At 43.0% G+C, this 18,870-nt stretch overlaps 1 protein-coding gene across 2 annotated transcripts in view; it reads left to right on the forward strand.

Moving 5' to 3' along the window:
- Positions 1–18,870, forward strand: part of armh1 (armadillo like helical domain containing 1) — a 45,941-nt gene continuing 27,071 nt past the window's right edge. For both annotated transcript variants that reach the window (XM_061237276.1, XM_061237277.1), the window contains exons 1-4: positions 1–350; positions 13,441–13,672; positions 14,540–14,608; positions 14,691–14,857. In XM_061237276.1, coding sequence (XP_061093260.1) covers positions 13,467–13,672; positions 14,540–14,608; positions 14,691–14,857 — 442 coding nt within the window. In that variant the 5' untranslated portion in view covers positions 1–350; positions 13,441–13,466. The remainder of the gene's footprint in view (positions 351–13,440; positions 13,673–14,539; positions 14,609–14,690; positions 14,858–18,870) is intronic.

The raw sequence follows: 18,870 nt of genomic DNA on the forward strand, positions 1-18,870 counted from the left end.
ATTCACGCATTGATTCGTATTCTTATATGTATTCTGGATATTTGGAAATGTGTAGAAAAAGGCAGGAATGTCTCCATTATAGCCTGTGGTGAAATTGAGAGTACCGGTGGACTGGACGCCTCATTGGTTTCTGCAACTTCAACAGTAGAAGCAAGCGATGTCGTCAGTTCAGTGGAACGACCTGCCCTGTGCTTGTGGCAGAGCATTTTACGTGGCTGCTTAGCAACCGCTTTTATCAACTAAGTGAATGGAATGGAAGCTGAAGACAGATTTATTTAGGCTTCTTCGTTTGGGAATTTAACGCCTTTCACATTGTCTGTCTGATGTGTCCGCCTGTCTCCAAATTCCAGGTTGGTGTGTTACAGCTAACTGGCTCTTGAATTATTCTGCGCATTTGTTCAATTTTAGCCAACAATGTAAAATTATGTCTTATGCCGGCTTTACAATGCTAGCACAGGCTAACTATATGTTAACTTACTGGGTAAGAATGCCTGATCAGAGCCCGGAAAATGAAACGGTGACAAATTTATAAATATTTTTTTCCATACCAACCAGTCAATTAACAAATAGCTACAAAAATAACTACAACAATAACGTTACCAAAGTTAGCGAACGCAGCCCTGGTTTTAATTGTAATTCACCTTATGGCCATCAAAGTCCTTGTTTACAATGCTGCTGAGAAAGATTGTTACTTTAATTTATGTATGAAAATTATTCCAAGGCAAAGTAGAAAAAGTAGAAAAACTTTCACCTATATGTTTCTTAGAAACTAAACTAGCCATATGCCGATAACGATGCTTTTCCCTGATGTAATGCATCCAACATTAACTTCGCTCTAAATTTAGGTAGCCTAACGGTAATATTAAAATTAAGATGAATACATTTTATGTTATGATGTATGTTCAGAATTATTTGTTTCATATGTTGCTGTTGGTTGTATTTGTCAGACATTAGTTTCTGTCTGAATTTCTCTCACACCTGAACATGACACCATTTGGGACTAGGGCAGGTGTCGGGAACCCTGGGCTGGGTTCGATTCCAAATTGTATAGGCTCTTCTTGACGTTCCCTTCCCTCGCTTCAAGCGGGGAATCGCCAAAATGCCGATGCAATTGTGTTATGATGCTATTCCATCTGGACTTATTACATTACTGCAAAACAACGGCGTCTTTGATTTCAAATTGAGATGAGAAATTAGAAGGTAGACACATCAAACACAACAAATAAAATAATACTTTTCTTTGGAAAATCTCACAAAACCCTGCAACACCTAGAATAAAGTGATTTTGGAATTCATGTTTTAAAGACATCAATTGGAAAGAAGTTTGAAGAAAGTACTGTGCTACCGATAAGGTATTTTTAGTTGGCTAGGTAAGCAGTGTTTGGATAGTTAACTTTGGTCACTTTTGCTCTGTTTGTTTGTTTCTTTGTTCTCAAAAATAATAAAGGCCTTCGTCCTTATCTTTGTTGTACAGGTAGCAGTTGAAATTGTACTTCCCTCTAGGGTCTTTCAGCGAACTTATCCCTGGTTATGGGTATGCACTTTGTTGTACGTCGCTCTGGATAAGAGCGTCTGCCAAATGCCAATAATGTAATGTAATAAGGTCGGAGAGATATCATTCAACATTATTCACCGTATTTATCCTGTAAACCAGATAATGGCAAGGTTTATAAAGGATTAATTTTATGCTTGAAGTAGAGAGGAGCGAATCAGTACACTCGTGGAAGATGCTATACGTTTTGTAGGCTCGGGAATAATTAATGAACGCATGTTGAAGAATGGGAGGAGGGATTAAGAACCTGTAAACAAAAAAAAGTACTGATATGTCAACAACTCACCGAAAACTCATCTCGGTGATGGTTATTACACTTTCTTTGTAGAATCGTCTGTTATCATGTTAAATTTAGACCAACTGTTATATTGTATAATATATTCAATGAAATAACTTGTGGTAGGCTACTTAATTTGGTATCGGTGTAATTTTGTCAGATGCAAAGAGTGCTTGTGCCTGTGTTTATAGTCCTTAAATTCGGGTTTCAAAATATACAGTGGACGGAACAACACTACCAAAACGTTGTAGAGCTGTAAAATAATTAAATCTCATTGGTTGAAAAATGGTTCTAATTGCCACATCCAATGGCGTGGGGGCTTATTCTGATTGTCAGCATGAAGCTGCCCATATTGCACTGCAGACAAGCTATCACTGAAACTGTAAACTATTGCTTATTATTATCCAAGCGAAGACTACATATCTCGTCATAAAACAATACCACTTTGCTATCGGGAGTGTTAGTAAATTCTGAATTTACCGAGGAATGAGAAAATGACCTTTATCCCAGTGAAGAAGCAGATCAGCCGTTCACAGTAAAAACGTGGTTTTATTGGTTATTTGCAAATTCTTTACAATTTAAAAACATTTTTCTTTGTTTTAAAAGACAAAATAATTATTTTAACAAACATAAACACTATTATTACACTTAAACTAAAGAACAAAGACATCATTTAAATGAAACCAAACTTTGAGAAAAAGTGTTGAAACAAATGATTACAAATAAGAAGAACTAAACTTAGCAAAATCAACACATTACAACAACACAACAATTACAATTACAACAACACAAAATACAAAGAAACTAAGGGTGACTTAAGAATTCCAAAAACAGGCATAAATGTAGAGGGAAAAAGTCAATTTTTCTCAGGTTTGCCATCCCGAGAGGCTTACCTTCTGTGTCCCTTGGGGGGTGGACTATATGATGAATTCCTTTGTTCACAGTAAAAAGTGTTTTTTTTTTTTTTTTTCAATTCCTTTACAATTTAAAATCTCAGTAACACAAAAGAATCATTTTAACAAATACAGACACTCATACCTGTAGGCAAAGTCCTTCAGGGCTCGGTAGACGTATAGGGTATGGTGAGGTCTAGCACACCCAAGCCCATTGCCCTGAGGAAGGGAGTGGCATAGTACCTGGCAAAGGTACCTGGCACCACCTTCCCTGCGTTCTGGACAAGGGTGGCCAGACCCTGCACCATAATGATGGTTACGATGTCTGGGACCCCCCGCCCCCGATTCCGCTTCTCCTTGAGGAGGGTGACGATTTCAGCTTTTCCATGGTACTCCCCCAGACAAAGCGGAAAGCCATCCGGGTGATTAGCTTCCCGGTGGCTTTGTCTGGGGGAAACACCCTCCCCACATAGAGCAGAATGGTTAGGATAATTGCCTTCAGGACATGGATCTTACCTGCCATGGTCAAGGGCCGTGCACTCCAGCTCCTGATTTTATTTTGGACGTGGCGGAGGGCTCCCTCCCAGCTGGTTCTCCCTCCTCTGTCAGCCTGGAAGGTCACCCCCAGGAGCTTGATGGTATTCCTACGCACAGGGAAGGAAATGGTCAGCTCCTCACTCCAATGTGGAGACAGAAACAATTCACTCTTGTCCCGGTTCACCAGGGCGCCAGTGGCCACACAGAAGTCGTCCAACACCTTGGTGGCACAAGCAATGGACTATCTGTGGCGACGATGGAAACGGTTCTAGGTAGATGACGTACAGGAGAGATGCTAGAGGGCACCCCTGCCTGACGCCAGACCTGACTGCGAACGTGGCAGAGGTTTGCCGATTAACAACCACTCTGCCCATTATCTCTGTCAGACAAATTTTTGTCCAGCGCAGGAGGGGGCCAGGAATGTTAATTCTCTCCAGCACTCTCTCCAAGCACACATGACTCACCCGGTCAAATGCCTTCTCTTGGTCGAGACTGAGAAGGCACAAGGGGGACCTTGTGGACCAAGGGGCTCCCCGGAGTGGATGATTAAATCCCTCACGAGGAGCAGGTTGTCATTTATGGACCTCCCCTGCACACTGCAGGTCTGGTCCGGTCCAATCACGATGTTATCAGGCCTTGGAACCTCCTCATCAGCACCTTCGCCATGATCTTATATTCGACTGAGAGGAGGTTGATCGGCCGCCAGTTGCGGAGGTCCTTCAGGTCCCCCTTCTTTGGGACAAGAGCTACTGAGCTCTGTCTCAGTGAGGCGCCTAACCGCCCCTCCCTGTATGCAGCCCTGAACACTTCCGCCACATCCCCCTTCAGGAGATCCCAGTGAGCCTGGTAAAACTCGGCTGGGATTCCATCAGGGCCCGGAGCTGTGTGTTCAGGGAGTGCACAGCCCTGGTGAGCTCCTCAATGCTCAACTCCGCCTCCATCTGCTCATCTCCCAGGCGTCTGTCCAGGCAGCCCAGGAAGAAGGTGTCCATGAGAGCCCCATCTGAGGGCCTCTCGCTATAAAGGCCCTGGTAGAACTCCCTGGCCACCTCCCGGACCTCCGCCTCTTCAGACACCACCACACCTCTGTTGTTATAGAGAGACAAGATGTTATTTGTCTTGGTCCACGCCCTGCGGAAGAAGAACCGCGTGCACTTCTCAACCTCCTCAAGGCCCTGGAGTTTGGAGCGGGGGGTCTGTTTCTTCCGCTCTTCCCGGTAGATGGTGATGAGGCTCTGCTGAGCTTGCGCGATTTCGCTGCTAACATCCAGGACTCGGGACTGGAGGGGGCTAAGTTGTTGGAGGGCAGCATTGTGGCGTTCAACAACTGCCCTCTTTTCCCCCGCCTTCCTACGCCCGACTGCCCGGAAGTAGCCCCGCACTCGCTGCACTAGATTTCTCCCAGACGAGGGACATGTGGTGGTCTGAGAAGTGCACCGCCTTGGTGGAATAGCTGTGCACCCTGAGGCCTGGGGAGAGCAGAAACATGTCAATTCTGGAAGAGGAGGAGCCAGAGGAACTCACAAAAGTGTGCTGGGGAGGAGAGGTGCCCCCGGCGTCGCAGAGGGAGAAATCCTCTATGAGGGAGCGCAGCAAGGTGCTGGAGTGATCCGGCCTAGGTTTGCTGTGGTCCTCATCTCTTAGAGCACAGTTGAAATCTCCCCCCATGACAACGGGCATTGTGGTGTGTAATATGGGCGGTAATTTTGTGAAAAGGGAGACTCTCTCGGCCACACTGGTGGGGCCGTACGCATTGACAACCCTGAGTGGGGAACCTCCGACATCAAAATCGGTGACGAGGATTCGCCCACTCTCCACAATGTTATGTGCTGTTATTTTAACAAAGGGGTTCTTGGTCAACGTGCCGACCCCATCAGCTCTGGCGATATTAGAGCCAGACCATAGAGAGTCTCCCATTCTCCATTCCCCCCCAGAACGCCATCCAACTCCCTGAACGGAATGCCACATTCCTGGAGCAGGACGATGTCCGAGGGGATTTGTGAAAGAATGGAGAAAACTGTTGAACGTTTGTCTGGGTGTTTGATGCTGCGGGTGTTGAGTGTTGTTAAAGTGATTGTATTTGTCATAAGTATTTTTATTATTGGTGTGTGTCTGGTGGACCGGAATTGTTACTGGAAATTTTATGGCACATTTGATCTATTGTGGAAAAGATTGTGTCCGGGTTATTGTGGCGCCTACTCACCCCCTGACCATGTACCCCCATAGGCCTCCCCTCCCGACTGCCTGGGAGGTTCCGTCCTGGAGAGGTGGAGGCAGATGTTCTTACCTCAGGCTTCCCCCCAGCCCCTGGAGGGCCATGAGAGGTGGATGGTGTTAGTGACCGTTTTTCAGAGTCTGGACCGAGGGCTGGCTGGTCCTTAGTGGATCTGGGGTGGAAAGTACTGGAGGTGTGGTGACCAGTTTGTCTCGGCTTTGGTGGTGGTGGGGTTGGTTTATTTGGGCGTGGTAGGGGATTTGGCCTGGCGGAGATTTGTGGGGTTTCTTTAGAATTTGTTGTGACGGCTCTTTTGGCTAATTTAGTTTGGCGTACTATTGCTGGATTTGTAGGCTGTGTGGGAAGATTGTGATTAACTGTTGTTTTTGGTGAACGCATTATTTTGCCCTTTTTAGATGTTGCCTTCTGCCAGGGTGTGATGGTGTCCTCGGAGTCTGTGGTTGAGGAGTCTGACTCCTCCACTATGATGAGGATGTCGGAGTCAGGCTCCTGCTTTACAGTGGTGATTGGGGATAGGGTGATCAGGGGAACTGTGCTATTAGGGGTTTCCGAATTAGTGCTGCAAGGGAGGTCTTGTGGCATACACGGTGCTTGAGTGGGTATGTTGTCAGGCTGAACAGGGATGGAAGTGAGTGTGTTTTCAATGATTGTAGGTGCAAGAGGGGTAGGGAGCGGGGGGCAGTCGATGATGGTAAAAGGGGTGTGGTGCTCCGGGCCCTGTTTGCGTACCCCGCAAAGATTACAGAGCCTCGGATCACTGCACGGCCTGGTCTCGTGCTCGCCGCCACACGACTTACACTTGACCACTGTGCAGGCTGCGGCCAAGTGACCCAACTTGCCGCAGTTCCTGCACAGCTTGGGCATGCCGTAATAAAACACCACGCCCCGGTGTCTCATGATGGTGCTGGGGATGTTGCATACCCCCCCAACTGCAGAGGGGTCGGGTTTCAATTGGACCAGCCATTTCCTGGCCCCGGTCCAGACTCCGTCCTCATCCAGGACCCTCCGAGATCTGGATTGAACAATTCCATACCTGCCTAACCACATACTCACATCGTGGTCCTGCACAGCTTCATTATAAAACTGTACAGTGACCACTTTGTTTTCTGTGTCAGACAGGGGCTCTACCTCAAAATTCCCCTCTCTAAAGAGGTTCCAGAACTTCTCCAGGACATTAGCATTCTTAAAGCTAATCTCAAAAATGTCTGCGTTTCCTGGGACCTTCACCAGGCAGATCAGGTCACCAGGCACAAAGCCTATAGCGTGCTGAAGGACTGCCTGACTAAATTCCAGGCGGGTCATACCTGTCACTCTCCTCTCCAGTCCACTCACTTTTGGGGCAGCAGCCCCATTCATCCCCCCCCCACCCCCCCCACCCCCAGTGGCAGCTGGCCAAGTGGCGCCCTCTATGGCTGCGCTACCTGCCCCTTGCTCCACCAGAGGACCCACACTACTGCTGCTCCCCCCCTCTCCACTGGGCAGGAGAGTCATGCGGACGGCGTGATGTCTTCTGACACCTGGCTGAGCTCCTGTCGCCATCCTCCCTCTTGCTCAGGCCGGACCTTGTGAAGATAGACAAACAGACCTCCTAAGGGGACCAAAAAGCAACCACAGAAGGAGCTGATCATTGCCCCTGGTGTAGTGGCACCTCCCTTCCCGTAGAAGACGCCAAGCGTTGGATCCTAGCAAGGATGGCAGAGCTGGATCCGGTCGGCGCCGTCTGGTTGAGGGAGGTCCTTGGTCCCCCGTCTGCCTGCTCCTCAGCCTCGTCTTCGGGGAGCCTCAGGTGGAGCTGCTGCAGAGCCTGGAGGACCAGAGAGAGAGTGGCGAAGGCCCAGCCTATCCTGGAGATCTCTCCGGGCAGCTCTGGAACTCCCCTCTGGTCCTTGGCAAAAAGGCGTTCTGCAGCAGTCGTGGCTGTTCCTCCGAATGGCAGGAGACTTCTGGCAGGGGATCCTCCAAGCACTGCGTCGGCTTTGGCGTTTGGGGTTCGGCAGGCCACGGTCAGGCCACTGGTACCTGCCTAGCCCCAAAACGCTGTCGGTCTGGCCTGGTCTGTTGATCCACTGAAGCCGCGGTCAAGCCACTGGTACTCCGGTTTCAACAACAGACCTTCAAAGAGAGAGGGAGACAGGGAGCAAAAAGGAGAGAGAGAAAAAAGAGGGACACTCCGCTCAAAATGCCTCAACACCTGCAAGCAAACTCAGCTGTTTTACCAGCAGAGGGCATTGGGTTAATACAAACTGAAGAGAAACCCGAGCAAAAATCTGTTTTTACTGTTCACAGTAAAAAGCAGGAAGGTTTATTACAGTCAGGAAAATGTTCTGAAAAGCAATGATGTTTGGGGAGTTTATAGGGTTTACATTTGCATACATTTAAATATGTCTACAAATCAAGTCTGACCTGATTGGTAGTAAGGAATTGCACCCATACCGAGCACTTCGGATTGGGCCATTCAAATCCCTAATGGTCGTGGGGCCTCGCCCCACTCCCCCCTGGAGCCCAGTGGAAAATCCCCAGAGGGGGAACCTTGAAACTGATAGCGGTCATTATCATATACATGTGAAGTAGTCCAGTACACAAATTTGTCTGTCTTCCCACAGTAGCAACAAGCAAAGTAGCCATTGTTAGCTAGACAAATTTACAAATATCCACCTGAGGCAATACAAACATAGTAGCGAGCTTTGCGAGCATTGTTGCACACTCGTTGTGTCTCGGGGTGGACATTTGTAAATTCAGCAAGCTAACTAATTGCTCATTTACTTGTTGCTACCCATAACGACCTGGTATCGTTTTAAGTCAAGCTCATTGGTTGAAAATTGGTTCTAATTGCCACAGCCAATGGCATTTCAACATCGGGACGTTTACAGAGAAGGGGGAGGGATAAACAGTGTTGTGGTTTGAAGGTGCTTGTTGCTGCTGTTCCTCTCTTGACCGTTAGAAGTCAGAAATTACCTATTGTACCTTTAAGAGAGGAATTGCAACAACAACCTCAAATCACAACCCTGTTCATGCCTCCCACAGTCTATTAATATAATAGTCCAGTCTTCCCGTGCACTGTTTTGGAAAGCTGACAGTGACAAACGCAACAGAGCCTGCTGTCTTTTCATCATGTTCTAGTAAGAAAATGTTTGCCGAACAGGTGACTTTATGAGATCTTGACTTTGGTGTGCTACTTAACACTATTTGTAGTTTTCATTTTAGCTGAAATCTGGGGAGTATTTGATGGTTCACTGTTAAGTTTTATGTAGTTCAAAGAGTGTCGGGATTTCTTCCCGTCTGTTTATTGCGAGTCAAGGCAGCCGCTTTCATTCATTCATTGAATGTGCGCTGTGCTGTAAATACATGGAAACCTTATTGCGTAGCCTAAATTGAGTTAATTTTTAATTTTGCCTGATTTACTTTTTATTAAATTCGTAGGCTGGAATGCCTCGTGGCAACAATTGTAACATGTATACTGCTTGAGCTTTTGGCAAGCTACTCTGAAGGGGGCGGCAAGCGACTGGTAGCTTGAGAGCAAGGTGTTGGAGACCCATGGTGTAGGACAACGACTTTTCATTGGCAACAGTATTAAACCAACCAACAATATAAAATATTAAGCTCTTTTATTTCATTGAGTTAAATCGAAACAATGTCTTCTAGTGCTCATGGACTGATAGCCCTACTGGTAGGCAATATTACCCCGGCTTGTATTTGGGGGCCGGCCTTTATTTGTCCGAATCGACCACGCCCCTGCCTATTATCCGAGGCCCGGCTTCAAATAGAATCCCGGACACAATTTGAGGATTTACTGTAACCAACTATATTGTGAGCAAGCAATTTATTTGGCTGCATAACTAGCTGGTTATATAACTAAGATATGACAGTCTACGACAAAGGATGCAACTGCAACTTACAGTTTGAGAGAAATAAAGGTTTACGGATGATTGGAACACGTAAAGAGACAAAAGGAATGTGTAGCTGCCCAAATTGCACTCCAGACAAGCGATCACTAAAACTGTATACTATTGCTTATCTGGTTAGAAAACAATACCAGTTCGCTATAACAAGCAAATTAGCGATTACTAGTTTGCTTCCCGAAAGTACAAATATCCACCTGAAGCTTGTGCAATCACTACTATGTTCATATTTGCCTATATTTTATCGTAAGTGGATATTTGTAAATTCCTCAAGCTAACAATAGCTAATTTGCTTGTTGCTACCGATAACAAACTGGTATTGTTTTATAACTAGATACGTCGTCTTCGCTTGGATAATAAGCAATAGTACCACAGAGTTTCAGTGATTGCTTGTCTGGAGTGCAATTTGGGCAGCACACGAATGAACACAATCAGAATAAGCCCCCAGAATGCCATTGGCTGTGGAAGTTGAAACCATTTTTCAACCAATGAGCTTTAATTGCTGGACAGCTGTACAATGTTTTGATACATTTGACGGCCCAACAAATGTACACTAAACCCGAATTTAAGGACTATAACCACAGGCAGGGGGTGAGTGAACATGTCAGTGAGCCTTTTTCAATGATAGGAAGGGATTTACAATGGTCTTGTGACAATGTAACACACAAATCATACCTATTGCACCTTTAAAGCACAAGTGGGTTACAGGAAAAAAAGGATAAAACGAACCAGGGGGAAACTGGATGGATTTTTAAAAATAATCATTCTGCCGTGGACACCGCCCTTTTCCCAGTTAGCAGCTGCTCATCGCAACTGCTGCATCTGGCAGCAGCGACACCTTAGGATAGCAAACTATAGCAAGGATAGATAGCTAGATATAGCCTACTGTACTTTTTCAGGTGAAAAGTGAAACTTTTCTAGCAACTAGGATGTAGCCAGGCTGTATTGGGGTTAAACTAGTCCGTCAAAATGTGTCTCAACCTATATTTCCACCCCCTCGCTCTGGTTTTGCTCATTGGGTTGTTGCAGCAAACTCAGAAGAATACAGCAACGTTAATGTTAATGAACATTAATGAAGAACTTCATTCTTACATTGCTCAATCTTGCGTAGTCCGTAATTTAGCATTTAAGTCACTGAATTCATTCATTGAATTCAAAATAGCCAAGGAAGCTGCTAAGCATTCCAACAATGTTTAGTCAGGGGGGGGGGGGCTGTTTTTAAAAACCTTATGATATAGTATGGATAAAGTATAAATTGTATTTCTTACGAAAGAGAAAGCGACCAAATAGATGTTTTGATTGCCAAGTTTGGTCCGTTTAGTTTTATTAACTGCAGGAGGAGTTACGTACATAATAAGAATAAGACTATAAGTACCTGCAATAAATAAAAAAATTAACAGTATATTTCTAAATAATAATGAAAAAGACAAGTTGAAAGATAAAAGAAAAGCTAAGAATTTAACTGATTTGTGGACATGAATTAATATTTTATCGTAAAAATCGCATTAAATCAATTAGGCATAAAAACAACATACATTCAGTGTGTTCTGCTTTTCCTCTGTTACTGACACATGACTAGTAAGCCTAAGCTTTAGTTATATAAACGTGCAAACTATGGTTATCGTTGTTTTGTTGACTTTGATTATCTGACCATCTATGTTGATTCATGGTTCTGACTTGATTTATACAAAAGTATCACAAACGACGTAGCCTGTCCAGATAACCAAAGTAACTCATGAGCCAAATAAAATTGAAAGTATTGTCTGTAAAATATCTGTCTAATGGTGCTGTGTTTGTGTCTGTGTAGGTAATATGCGTGTGCGTGCCTGCGTCTTAAGATGAGGAAGGGCCCACAAACAAATCTTGCACCGGGGCCCATCCTAACTAACTATCTCATCACCACTGGGACTTGGACATTGTCATGTGTAACTTATATTACTTATAAAATATATTTGCTCTTTTGGCTGGTCTGTGCCACTTTGTTGATTTTGGGAGATGTGTAAGAGAGACTTCACAATGGATATCAAAATGATGGCTGATGGAGATTGCTGATGTTGATGGCTGCAGTGGAGCCTTGCCTTAACTTGGCAAAGTCAGAGTCTGTTGCTCAGGCTATCCAAGTTAGGATCTGTGATATTTCTATGCTAACATTACCTTTTTTTAATTACCTTTACTTTACATTGGATGTCAACAGCTATGATGTTTTCACTCACATTAGATTAAGCAATGATGCTCTGGTTCAGTTGTAACCAGCTAATTTAGCTAGCTAGCTAGCTAGCTAAATAACAGATTGTGATGACGTAGCCGGTGATGACGTAGCCAGTGCCCAGTTTATCATTTGTATGGAGTTAAATAAGAAAAAACAAGAAGAACAACTACATTTCTTGTTAGAATTAATTCACTATATGGGAATGAACGCAAGCCCCAACCATCGAGAAATGAACCTTGGCTATTCTCTTTGATGCTGCCATCAAACGTGACACCATGGCTACTGTAGTGCCGCTGTCACTAATTACAATGGTTTAATTCCCTCAGCGTCAGATGGCTGATGGCAATTGCTGACGTTGATGGCTACTGTGGAGTCGTGTCCTTAGAGGAGCCGTGCCTGAAGCAACTGGTCTTTCAACAAATTACTTTATTTCACCCTTAGTCATTGCAGCAATTGCTTGCATTTGTGCTGGTTTTTATCTTTCCCTGGGAGAGGTATGGGTATGGTGGTGGGTAGGTGGGTCAGGGTGTATTGAATGTTTTAAAATTGCTTATAAATAATTTTTTTAAAATAATGCAACACTAATCAATATTAATTCAAATTCAAATACGCTTTATCAGCATCTCAAGGGTATAATTACATTGCCAAAGCATACACTGACATAGCAAACAGATAACAGATAGACAATAACAAATTAAACTACAATTAAACATTACACAATTCTAATTTTGCATCGAAAAGACAAATGCATAAAATTGGCAAGGGACATAATATGGCTTTTTTGATGTTATCTCCCATTTAGTATTGTTTATCCATTAACGTGTTGAGGAAATATTTATTGTCGCTTTTCCTCCTCGTCCCTTTTACGTGGGTGAAGTTGTATTGGCAGCTAGAAATATTCAGAGTCAATAGTTGCTCATTAGAAATCTTTAGTTTAAAATAAAACAAATTAATCTGGGGAGTCTGTGTGCTCCGTGCAAGAAGCTTCCAGAGACCAGAGAATTCCAAAGTAACAGTAGGAAGTATCCTAGTCTTTATACATTACAGGTAGTCGTCAATTTACGACCGTAATCTGTTCCGACCGACCGGTCGTAAGTGGAACTGGTCGTAAGTCAGCCTATGTTATAATTACCTTACATATATTATACTGTGTAATGATATTATAATCATCTTTAAGTCATATTTTATCAATATTTTCTTTGCGGTCGTAAGTTGCATAGGTCGTAAGTCGACGACTACCTGTATAGCTAACCAATCATTTGTCATATAACATCACATTGTCTCTCTCTTAACCCGCCTTAATATTTTCTGTCACTCTATGAAAGCTGAGCTGTCTTAACCTTTCGCCTCTATAATGACGCAGGCAAATTGGCTGGTGATCACTAACTCAAAACATTTCTCTGCAAAGACCCACATTGCTTGACCTGCATCACTTAGTCAAAACAGGTCGTATCCAATGGCATGGTTTGTAAACACCTGATTAAGTGTTCTCTGCACTTTCATTAAACAAACTACTTTGCAGCTCATGTGTTTGAACAGACATACAGTTCTAATTGTTCATGCTGACTTATTCTCTTATTCTCAATTCTAGCCATTTCACAGTTTTAATAAAAGCATTTAAATCAAACTTCATCATTATTCTAAACATTCCTGGTTTTCAAATAAGAGCATTTTGATCAAACTTCAACAAACGCCCAGTCTTGTGTTACATTAACATGATGACAAGTATAATATTTCTTAAACTTTTTTTTTATTAATAATCTGCTGTAACCTAATTTATCCGTTTGATTTTAGGATACATTTAACTTGAGCCTGCTTTAATTTTTTTTCCCCACAGTGGTGGCCAGTGTGAAAGTAGTTACAATGTCCACCAGTAAAGAGCAGGCAGCAATGAGGAAGGTAAATGCTTTCCTCCAGGAATGGGACCAGGGCAATAACACAGTGCGCCGACGCATGCTGACTGCTTTCCTGAAACAGAATGTTGGCAAGACTTGCCCTGAGCTGGAGATGGAATTTGCACAGATTGCCAGTCTGTTTTTGGTCCGGCTCACTTCATGGATTAAACTTACGTATCCTTTATTATGTCAACTACAGTGATAACTGAGGAGAGAAAATAAATACTAAAATCTGCTAAACCACTTTAAAAAAATGTTAACATGTTAAGACAGTATACATGTTGGTGTCTCGGTGGCGCAGCCTGTAGAGCACTGACCGCATGCTCATTGCGAGCCGCGACGTCGGCGGTTCGAATCCGACCATCCGACATTTGTCGCATGTCTTCCCCTCTCTCTTGCTCCCATTCTTCCTGTCTCTCTATACTATGTACTGTCCAATAAAGCTGAAAAAGGCCTAAAAAAAAAAAAGACAGTATACATGTTTAAAATTGCATACATGCATACATGTTAAACGTATACAGATTAGAAGAGCAAGCTGGTTAAAGTTCATATGCTAGATTGGAATGCCAGTGTGCATTTCTTTAATCCATGCACATAAAATCAAGTTACATCGCAAGATACATAGCTAGCAGTTTGTGCCACAGCACCACCCATGTACTTGTATTTAATCTTTACTTTTACTGGTAACATTTTGATTGTTTCAAATGTTTAAATATTTACAGATAAAGAATAATTGTGCTCCACCAGTAATGGTGCTCAAGTATGAAAAAAAATAAAAATAGGACCCAGCCTGTATTTGCATAGAGCCACATAGAGACGTGACACACTATTTATCAAATGTGTTACTTATTAATGTCAATAAAAGGATAAAAGAAGATCATACCTGATTTCCACTACTGTTCCTCTATGTTATCTTGGTATGTTGCTGGATTACTCTGGGAAGGTACAGTTGCATTTGTCATTGATGTTCTGGCTTCGATTTAGACCAGTGTTTAAATGTCAGAATAATACTTTTATTTCCTTTACTCAGATTTTTTCCAGCTATATGTCTGGGACATTTTTAGGGCTGAAGCTCAAAGCAGTGGGTGTGTTCCTGTCTGCAGTAAGCAAGTAAGCAAGAAGTAATATAGGAAGTTAATGTTCACTTCTCATTTGACCACCCCGACTTATTTTTCCTATTTTCTCCCTTCAGTCATCGCTACTTAATTGAGTTCATCGAGGTTGGAGGAGTTCTAACACTTTTGGAAATCCTGGGACTGGAAGACATGAGTGATGAGGATAAAACAGAAGCTCTCCTCTTGCTATTGATAGTCTCAAATGCTGGACAAAAATTCAAAGAGCTTATCTGCGAATGTCACGGTATTTAAATACCCTTTTATGCTGATTCAACATGTGGTTTCTTAAAAATAATTCAGTATTCAGAAATTCACTACATTCTGCTTGATACAGTATTGGTATGTGTAAAAAATGTCTTGTGGAATCTCCTGTAGATTCATTAAAAGGGATATTCCCAAAACTTCCTTTTTACCATCTTAACCCTTAGAGACCTAGGATGATTTTGACATTTGTTTCACTATCCTCACACAGATTAAACAGGTTATAACCCCAAATTATTTTAAAAAATCTCCAAAATTAAAAGTGTCAGTTCAGGCATATCATCCTTAATCACAAGAATAGGTTGTACGAGGACAGCACTTCAGAGCCATGTCGATAGGACATCCCAACTTGAAAAAAGTTGTTCAGGACACTTGCGCACCTGTAGAATTTTAGAAGTTTTGCTTAAATGAATTATTACTTATGCACTTGCATCATATTGCTATTAGTTGTTGATTAATAATTGATACTTATGTTTTTGTTCTGTTTTTTGACTGAGATGTGTATGGCGGTGAAATTTAGGTGGTGGCTCGGTAAACCGGAAGGGAAAACAGTTTTTGACAGTTTCCTGTATTGTGTAAAGTCTATTGACGGCATGCATGAAATGCGTCTTTGACAGTATGTGGAATTACTGGTGGGATCCTGTTTTGCTTCGATTGGCTACTCCTGATTTAGTATGATTTTCTTTGTTTCTGTTATGATTATAAATAAATGCAGAATACGGATCGGTTGCACTGTGAACCACCTTCAGACGTGGCATTGAAAAGTGGTGCATCAATTCTTCATAATCGTAATGGAATATGTAGATATGGGGGGGGGGGGTGTCAATTGTACAATACAGATTTGGGAGATTTAACAACTAAAATGGAATGGTTGCAAACATGCCAGGATGGGGACGCAACTGCATGTTGCCCCCACAGATGGTGCAGAAGATGGTGAGGGAGGCCATAACTCAGGCCGTCGCAGTTGAAGAATTGCAGAGATTGGTTGCATATTGTGGTCACAAAAGTCTCAAAAAGAACCATAAAATGGCACCTCCATACCAACAAACTCTTTAGAAAGGCGGCACGAAGACAGCCCTGACTGAGCACAATAAGCAAAACCAAGTATATGGAGTTTGTTGAACTGCATTGGAATTACGACTGGGAGAGAGTGCTATAGTCATACAATTAATGTTTTGGCTATGTGCACCATCTCAAGCCTACTGTCAAATATCGTGGGTCATTGAGGTTTTGAAGGTATTTTGCTGCCAGTGGTCCAGGGGCAATTTTTAAGATAGACATTTTGGCAGAAAATCTGGTTGTCTCTGCTAGGTAGCTGAGACTTGGTGAAAGGGAGATTGTCCTGCCGGACAATGACATCAAAATTCACACATAAATGCTCAAGTGAAAATAACATCCATCCTGCAATTTATTTACAAAAATTTAAGATTTTGGTTTATTCCATTGAATCAAGGAACACTGTCACGCTTTTTTCACTTGAGTTTATTTGGATTAAATGCTTAAATTATGTGTGTAGGCATTTTTAAAATCACTGTCAGTATAGCCGTTTCCTAGATATGGGGAAAAACAAATTTAATTCTAGAAACTAGTGACAAAAGTTGATTGTGTGTTAAGGGTGCCTCACAACAACTTTTTAGGCATAGATTTACCTCGCTTTCCCATACGCTAACATTAGCTAGGTTAGCTAAGGAAGGTTAATGTAACTTTGCTAGCTAGCATCAAACTGATTGTGTTACAGTTAACTTAAGGTTAACTCATAAGGTAACTTATAACATAATTATAAGGTTAATTGTTTTAAAGGTAACTAGCTGGCTAACTACTGTAACTTAGTGACTATAGTGACCGGAACACGTTCAAAGCTGTTCGAAGCACTTTGCTTAATGCCTGCTATGTATTTGACCGCGACAGCATCAAGACAGATCTATTTCCAGTCACCATAGCCATCCCAACATCCATTGTTGTTTAAAGTCCCTTATGACCTGAAGCATACAGCCAACACTGGAGTTTCTTTGGGATGAGTCTCTAACTGTCACGTTTCAGGTCTGTCTTGCCATGTTTTATGTTTATTCATTTTGTCTTCGTCACGTATTGTCTTATCTTGTATTATGTTAGTTTGGTTCGTCATGTTGTTTAGTTTGTTTCTTGTTACGATTTATTTTCTTGTCATGTCTAGTTATGTTTGGTTACGATTATTTTACCTTGTTATGTTGAGTGGTAGGCGGCACGGATGGCGCAGTGGGTAGCACTGCCGCCTCACAGCAAGGAGGTCCTGGGTTCGAATCCCCATCGGCCGGGGCCTCTCTGTGCGGAGTTTGCATGTTCTCCCCGTGTCTGCGTGGGTTTCCTCCGGGTACTCCGGTTTCCTCCCACAGTCCAAAGACATGCAGGTTAGGCTGATTGGAGAGTCTAAATTGCCCGTAGGTATGAGTGTGTGAGTGAATGGTGTGTGTGCCCTGCGATGGACTGGCGACCTGTCCAGGGTGTATTCCTGCCTTTCGCCCAATGTATGCTGGGATAGGCTCCAGCCCCCCTGCGACCCTGTTCAGGATAAGCGGGTTCAGATAATGGATGGATGGATGGATGGATGGATGTTGAGTGGTTATCGTCTTAGTCCGTTTAGTGTTATGTTTTGATTTATGTTTATGGTTACGCTGACTGGTCGTTGTTTAAACATACACTTTTACATGTCTTTCCGCAAACCTTGCGTTCCGGCTTTCTCTCTCTTTCTGTCACTCACACCCTAATTGTTTCCATGTGTCTATTTACTAAAACTACTAACGCTAGATCAGGATTGGGTAGAACTAAAAAACTAATCATGTGTTCATGTTACCTTACGTTTCTCGTGCATGTTATTTACTAATTTACTAATGCTAGGGCAGGATAGGTTTATTACTAACAATTACTAATTACCTTGTTAAAACTTGTCATCCATCGCACCTGTTTTCCATTCCCTTGCTGCTCTCTAACTAATTGTCTACACCTGTCTACACCTGCATTTATAGCCCAGTCGCACTTCTGTTCTTCGCGAAATTGTCTGCCTCTTGTACGTCAAAGCAACTCTTGAGCATTACTGTCATTGATTACACGTTAAGATCCAAGCCTGTCTACCGACCATTGTTTATTAATTTCTGTTTCGTTGACCAGCGTTTGTTTTTGACCACGTCCTCACCTACCGTTTTTGTACCCTTGCCTCGCTGTTTGTTTTATGGTTTCGACTTCCACATCGCCCTCAACTACGACCCTGCCTGCCGTCCGCCTATACTTCTGCCCCGCTGACAGCTCTACTGCTACCGGACCTCCCTGCACATCTACCGACTACGAGTTTGCCTCTTCCCTCGGCACCATGCTTTTTGTTTGTTTATTGTTTGTTTGGCTGGATCTATGTGTATGGACTTTGCTTGTTTTGACTACGCTCCTGGGATTCGTCCCGAATAAAGCCCTGAAGGGACTTTATCCAACTATTGTTTCTGAGTCGTGCATTTTGGGTCCAACCCCCACGCACCCGTCTCACTAACTGTCTTAGCCCAGCCAAAGCCCAGACTTAAACCCCATAGAAAATCTGTGGAGAGACCTGAAGATCTGCCACGAAGAATGGGATAAACTGGGCAAATCCTGGTGTGCAAAGCTTGTAGAGATCGCACGCCTCTGAAATCAGCTGTTGAACCTAGTTACATTTCAATCTGTTAAGCAATATGTACAATAATAATTCTACAGTTGTAGTTGGCAAATCATTTTACTAAAATACCACATTAATGGGAGTGTTTTCATGCAACTAATAAATTATGATGGCTGCATGTTGCACTTTATTGAACATGTAGCCTAATTGCCTTTTAAATATTTCCCAAAATGATATCAGCTGGCAAGCAATTAGGGGCTAAATGGGTAGGAGTCAATATATAGGAGTTATAGTGATGAGTAAGGCCAAACTATGGCAGCGATTCAACGTGTAGTTGTGATCAATCAAAGATGGCGCCGTCCACGGAGCCATTTAGTATA

This window comes from Conger conger, chromosome 4, assembly GCF_963514075.1.
Source record: "Conger conger chromosome 4, fConCon1.1, whole genome shotgun sequence".
Taxonomy (NCBI): domain Eukaryota; kingdom Metazoa; phylum Chordata; class Actinopteri; order Anguilliformes; family Congridae; genus Conger; species Conger conger.